At 40.7% G+C, this 6,786-nt stretch overlaps 1 protein-coding gene across 1 annotated transcript; it reads left to right on the forward strand.

Moving 5' to 3' along the window:
* Window positions 1–1,095: 1,095 nt before the first annotated feature.
* T265_12954 (hypothetical protein) lies at window positions 1,096–6,162 on the forward strand (the record flags this gene model as incomplete). The annotated part of the gene is made up of 3 exons (XM_009166443.1): window positions 1,096–1,229; window positions 4,713–4,868; window positions 5,919–6,162. Coding segments are annotated over 3 exons (531 nt in total), but the record flags the coding sequence as incomplete, so codon positions are not given.
* Between the last annotated feature and the right edge of the window lie 624 nt (window positions 6,163–6,786).

The raw sequence follows: 6,786 nt of genomic DNA on the forward strand, positions 1-6,786 counted from the left end.
CGAGTTCCCTTGTAAACACGTGGCTCCGAGTCGGCGTGGACTTTGAGACCCGTTAGGAATTAGCAGTTCCTAAACCGGTGTATAGAAGCCGGCATAGTCCCACGATTTGAGGTTTGTAAAGCATTATCATTTTATTATTGTACTTATAGTACCGCATTTGTAGATAAACCTCCATTTGAAAGAATTGGCTTTTGGGGTTTTGTGCGTAACTCGACGTTGTTCAACAGATTGCTGGAAACAATCTATACTTGACCCTGTATAACGAATGCCTGATGGCTGATTTGAGAGTCTTGCCTGCCTTGTGAAATGCATTCGGCCTCGTTTTTCTTTTATTGACTCGCCTATCCTCGCAAGTTGCTTCCATGTCAAGTGTCCTTGAATATCTTGGAGATCATATCTTGCAAAAGGGATATTGATGGTACACCTTCGTCTTGAACGTTTTCCTCCTTTTTGTCTTACGTTCTATAAATTCCATTATATAGGTGGCTTGAATTTTTAAGTTTAGTCATACTTTTTAAAAACGAATGATAGGCATGCTGGAAGAAGGTAGAACAAAAATTTCCGGAGGATAGAGTAGAAAAAGTGAAGCGGACAGGGCGGACAAATCAATAAGACTCATGCAGGTGCGTGATGGGAGTTTATTCAGCGACACAGGAGTTAGCATTGAGGTCAGGCAAAAACCATATAAGCGGGTCCATGCCGCTGATGGGCTCCGAAGGTTTAAGTAAAAACTGAGATGTTCAACAAAAACGGTTCTTTACTTCTCACCAAGGAACTGTGATCAGCGGGTACTACAGGGAAAAATTCAACACCCAGTAAACGGGTGGTTAACCAATAACCAAACGGTCAGTAATATCGACAAATTTTGCGCCCTCCCTTCACTTGTCCAACACCATAAAGTCAGTCTCACTCTACCTAGGGAATAAATTTTCCGTCCACAGCTTTTGTTGACTCTCGTTGGTTGAAAACGACTAATCGTTTGTTATCCATTCTTTTCTACTGTATTCAAACAGATTGAAAAATTGTGCTCCCATTATGAGAGATCGTATTATTCTTAAAGGTGAAATACACTATCTCACTTCTCTACCGACGCAGATAACAGCAAGAATTTCGCGCTTGAGTCTTTTGGCGAGACATCAAGATGTATAGACCACCACCCAACAGAACCTTGGACGCTGGAAACCGCAAACGGGACCAGAAAACTGAATTACGGAGCATCCTGTCATTTGGTCAGTTACGTTGACGAAATAAACACTGTAGATCTTTTATTTACTCGCTTTGCCGCGTAAACAGCCAAAATCATCTCACACGATACATTTTACTGTCTCATGAGCGTGTGATTATTTTGTTCATCGAGTTGATTTTCTTTATTGGGCTCAACGTATTTGTGATTAAATCGAACGAAATTTTCACTCAATCAGATGGATGATTCACCTCAGGTGCGACTCATTGCAGAGTTATCCAAAAAGTTACACACTTGGCGATACACAAATAGCTGAGAAAACCATTAACTTCATAAAAAGCTTTGGTCCAATGCGCAATTGTAAATTTGTCTGCATTTATCACTCATCGCAGACGGATCTGGTTTATTCATTTTCAACGTTATCAATGCATTACGGTCTAATCTGCCGAACAAAAAGACTTCACAGTCAATGCCCTTTTCTGTGTTTTGCATATCATACATGCATTTTACATCTATGGTGCTTTGATTTCCCGCCCAATCTGTATTCCTTGAGAACCAAGGTGTTCTACTTATGGAGTAGTGCGAATTTTGGGGTGAATTTCTGGATTTGGTCAATCACCCACCCTACTTGTTTATTGATTTAAATGGAGCTGTAGACTCCATCTTCTCGGAGGGATATGCAGAAAATTATTCATAGTTACAGTGTGTCTTCACACTAACGGTGGACTTAGCTTCACCTACTGGGTAAACTTCTAGCGATGCCGGAGCTCGATTCGGAACTCCATACATCTAGTTTTTCCGATGAAATTCAGGGGAAAAATCAGTGTCGCCGTAGAAAGTTAACCCAAATCTTTATGCAAAAATTACGGAATGAGCGGTCACACTGCTGTTCCTTCCGAGCTCCATAACAAACATATTGTTGGGCGTGCAGTATGCTCGGTTGATAATGCTATGGCTTTTCACTGAGTAACCAGGAAAAAGAAATAAATCGAACCACACTGCAGATTAGCCAATTTGGCCTTCAGTTACTAGCCCGAAGGCCCCGGGCGCAAAGCTCTTTAGACGTTCATGAAATGGGCATATATCCTGTTTCTCATTAAGAAGTAAGCATATTCACGGCTTTTCATGGCAACTGAGAATGGATTAAATTTGCTTCCCGATAATATCAACCTCTGAATTACTGTAGCAATCACTCGAAAAGATCGCTAATTGCACCTACAGACGTCGACACTTGATAGATTGAGTAGCATTGTGGATTTATGCGAACGTCCAACGTGGGACATCGCGCGTGTTATCTGTTGAGTAGTCCGGAGTACTGGTTCGACATTTTGCTGGCACTTCGTTTGACGAGACATTATGAGAGTGCGTGGAATGAGTTAACTTCAAAGTTTTGCGGACTAAAAGCAATGAATGGATATAGCGGTGCGCCTAGGCTTTGTAAGTAACCAACATCCAATTCGAGTTGCTCTCAGCACGGCTTCGGGAGGGAAGTTATCACTGCGTGCGAAGCATCGTCAGGACACACTCCGGGCACCGCAGAGTCTCAAGTTTTGGGTGCCTGTAAACAGCCGACATGTTTGAAACCATTGAAGTGTCTTTTGTCAAAATGCGCGTGACAATATGGTTCACACTACCATAACACTCCCGCAGATAGATTTTCTGGATAAGAATGATTGTGACGACTGTTCGACCAGAGTGGGACTAGGCAAGACATTTATTAGGGCTTTTGTCCTATCAGAGTAGTAACTAGTGCATACTTTAAAGAGTGCGGTTCTCATATGGTACGTCCTTTACCGAAGATGACATTGGTCAGTAGTTGATCTCTTTTTTTTGTTACGATGAGCAATATTTGGAGTTTCGGAGTAAATCGAACTTTTGCTTTTGAGAGTTCACACGTGCTCATCACGCAACCATCCAGATGTCGAAAATAGCTTCTAAAGACAGGATCGTAGCGTCTCTTGGATGGACTGCGTATGCGACATGCTTATGCCCATCCACCAGACTCAAAAAGCCCACCGACTAGTTTTGAAAAATTTCATTTTTCCTGTGGCATGCACTTATGCATTACTCGGCCTCTGTCTGGGATGTTTGTTTCTAGAAGGAAGCAAACGTTAAGAAGTCCCCGATCAGGTTGACCAGTACGTGTTTGCCAGAAGTGCAGTACCTTTTTGAGTCGGTTAGTCCTACGGCGCTTACGTTATTTTGTTAAGTGATACCTCCCTAATGTTTTTAGCTTTGTTTTTTACGAAATGTGTACAAAATGAGAAGCAAATGAGGTCATCATGCACAAAGATCTTTGGCGCCAATGAGACAGAAGATTTGGAAACTACTACCCAGATGATCAGTTATCAAATCTAAACAGTGTTGCTTATTGTTGGGGAACGGTAGAGAATGACTTGTGAGCCTGAATGCCAGGTGATCAATTCCGACCAGGTCAACCGGCTGGGTCTGAATCAGGACAAAACTCGGGTTGGTTAATCTTTTTCAGAACTGGCTTCACTGTTATTTATGTTCGTTTCATTTGTTTCATTCAACCAAGTTGTAATCGTGGAAACAAAAAATGTTCGGTTTTTGAAATGAACTGTACATTTATGAATTACACAGTTACCTAATTAGTTGACAGTTCAGGGTCGGTTAGGTAGCGTCAGGAATATGAGTCTGGAGGACTGGTAGATCGCTGTCATCGAACTGTTCACGAAAACTCGCAAAACACATTAAGTGTCTGAATCTAGGATAAAGGCCTAATTAAATCAACTTCCAATCATATAAAAGACTCGCTCACGTTTTGTTTGACTAATATCATGATTTTAGAACACAACTTGGATGTATCTCTAATATCAAGTGTTTCTTGGCCAAGCACATAGCACCGATTCTTACACGGGCCTTGGTTTAGCATTCCATCCATGGCGAATCCTCATACCATTCGAATTGCCCTGGTTATGAAATGGTGGGTTCGGGACCATATTCTAATTTATAAGCCAAAAAAGTTGAGTTTTTAACCGTATTTTAGCCGAAGAAAGATTTTCTGTTCGTAAACAATGTGTGGGTTCTTGGGTAAAATGATTTCCTTTGCGTCAAGTTCCATCAGATTCCTATATGAAAAGCATATAAATTCCATATTATTTCCGTCTGTTTGTCCTTTGAAACTATCATTTTCCACGCTTCTAGCGAGTGCTTGCTGATTTGATGATTGCAACTCATTTTTCATGTGGTCAGTTGCCATCGTTGGGATAGTTTTAATATCGTTCGGTGACTTTCTGAAGTGAAGTGATAATACATAATTAGTATACTATTCGTTTACCGGTGAATCTTTTGATATCGGTATGGAAGGTTGCACTCCCAGTCTATACAGTTTAAAGCGTTATTGTTATATCAACTTACATTCGGCCTCATCGCATATACCAGAAGAATTGGGCAGTGCACGTAAGCATCATTAAAAAAACTTGACATTAACTAGGTGAACTAGATCACCATGTGTATTGGTTTCATTTAGTCGCCCTCATCGTTTAAATGTTTTTTTGTTTACCAGCATGAATGCCATCCCTCTAAGGGTCTGCTTTTTAAAATTGGGGATTCTTGGACGGTCTGTCCGGTGGAAGGTGGCTATGTTACAACACAAGTTGATTCCAACCTGGGTATCCTGAAAGGAAAGTTTTACTGCCCTGCTTGTAACATACTTTGTGAGGTAAGTTGTTTTACTGAATAGTTATTGGCTACAAGAATTCTACATAACAATCTCATTTGTGCGTAAGATATTCAGTGTAGAAAAACGTTGGAAGCGCATCCACACTTATAGAGCTCTGAATCAGTCGTATTACCTTGAAGGGAAAAGATTTCCATAAGAACAAAACTGTTTAACCGAAGAGTTGTTCTCAACATTGTAGACTGTTGAAGGACAATATCCAAGGACAGTTAAATTTACTCAGTTGGTTGGAAATGTAGTTCTCGTCCTGTGCCAACCTCCTCTGTAAACCGCGGAATGGATTGAGTTGTCCAGCAGAAGCACCAAGTTCTTTTATGTATAAGAAACTGAGCCACGGCTACCACCCGGTTCTGCTATTTAGTCTGGTCAAGTGATACCTTCAAAATTTGAAAACTTACCTAGGTTGAATTTTGCAATTCATGAAACAGCACCGTTTAGGAAAAACTACGTCCTCCTGCATTTGCTAACCACAGAGGTGAAAATGATTGCTCGGGTGCCGCAACCAACTTGAAGGCATTCAAGTTTTCGGCGCCAGTCGTCGGGCATTCTCTTGAGGCGAGCATTTCAGAAAATTTATTAAGAAAATCAAGCTCTTGAGCCTTCAGGTGAAGAATCTTTTATGGTTACAAACCCTAACTGTTGCCTATTAATGAAGCTTAATACCCCAAAATTCATCAACTTTTGTGTTTTCAGGTGCATTTGGTCTTATTTAGGCCGCACCAAAGAAGATTTCTGGAAATATGCCAACTGTCTAAAATGTTCTCGCACCTTGCTCGTACACTTGTTTTATAGGCAAAGCGGAGTTCACACTAACCATATTTACATTGTGTAGGAAAAGAATTTCTGGAACCATATTGACATTGTTGAATGCAATATTTTGGGTCAGAGTGAAACGGAACTGCCCTCACAAACAATATTGAAAATGGAGTTGTATTCCACCACATTCGAAAAATTATTGCACTCAAAGTTTATGGGAGACTAGCCAATTAGTAATCCAGTGTTCTATGATTCTTTGCTTCTAAATGCTTCCAGGAGGACTTATGTGAAGCCGTAAAATCAGGTGATGTCTATGTATCACCGGTCACAGTCGTGGTCACCACAACTACAGCTGCTCCTTCTACAACTACCGTATTAGTCACTCCAGAAGAAATTATGCCGTCGAATGCCTCTGCCGCAGCTATTGTCGGCACACCCGGAAAGGTCAAGCCAGAAACCTCGAGTGGAGATTCGGCAAAAATAGTCCCGGATACAGATTCCATTACCGAAAGCAACCAGCCGGTTAGTTAAAACGCTAGCGTTAAAATATGTGGTTCGGTTATTTGTTACGGCTTTCAACGATAAGGTTCAGTTGAGAAAAAATGTAGATGAATAGCGCAGATTTGCAGTGGTCATACAGACCCATCTTTAAAATTTACACATGCAGCCATGAAAACACTGTGGTTTACAACAAAACACTGTATTGTTGTGTCTGCCTGTTACGCCTTGTTAGACTTAACGATTGGTTTACCAGTACCAAAATTAAAGTTTATCTTCAACTGTGGTGCTTAACGGAACTTCGCGCAAACATTTTGGATTAGTAAAGAATTTGTGAAAATCTCTTTTGTACTTTACCTGATGAAGTCTCCTGAAGCGGTTAGCGTGCATTTTTAAAAGTCCCCTTTGATATAAGTGCTACGTACAGATATTCTGCGACACCAGTTCTTGAAATATTCAGATGTTTTTTAACATGTATTAAACCATCCAAAATATTAGGCATTTTTCGCTCAGCCTTAGAGATTAAATTGCTGTAGGTCTGGTCGCTGTTTCATTATTCACATGGAAAAAAGCTTTAAAATAATATGCTGTTTCATACTACGTAAGACGCAATAACCAGCCAAGGTATCTCTCATAATAAGTGAAG

The sequence above is a fragment of the Opisthorchis viverrini genome (assembly GCF_000715545.1).
Source record: "Opisthorchis viverrini unplaced genomic scaffold opera_v5_27, whole genome shotgun sequence".
NCBI lineage: Eukaryota > Metazoa > Platyhelminthes > Trematoda > Opisthorchiida > Opisthorchiidae > Opisthorchis > Opisthorchis viverrini.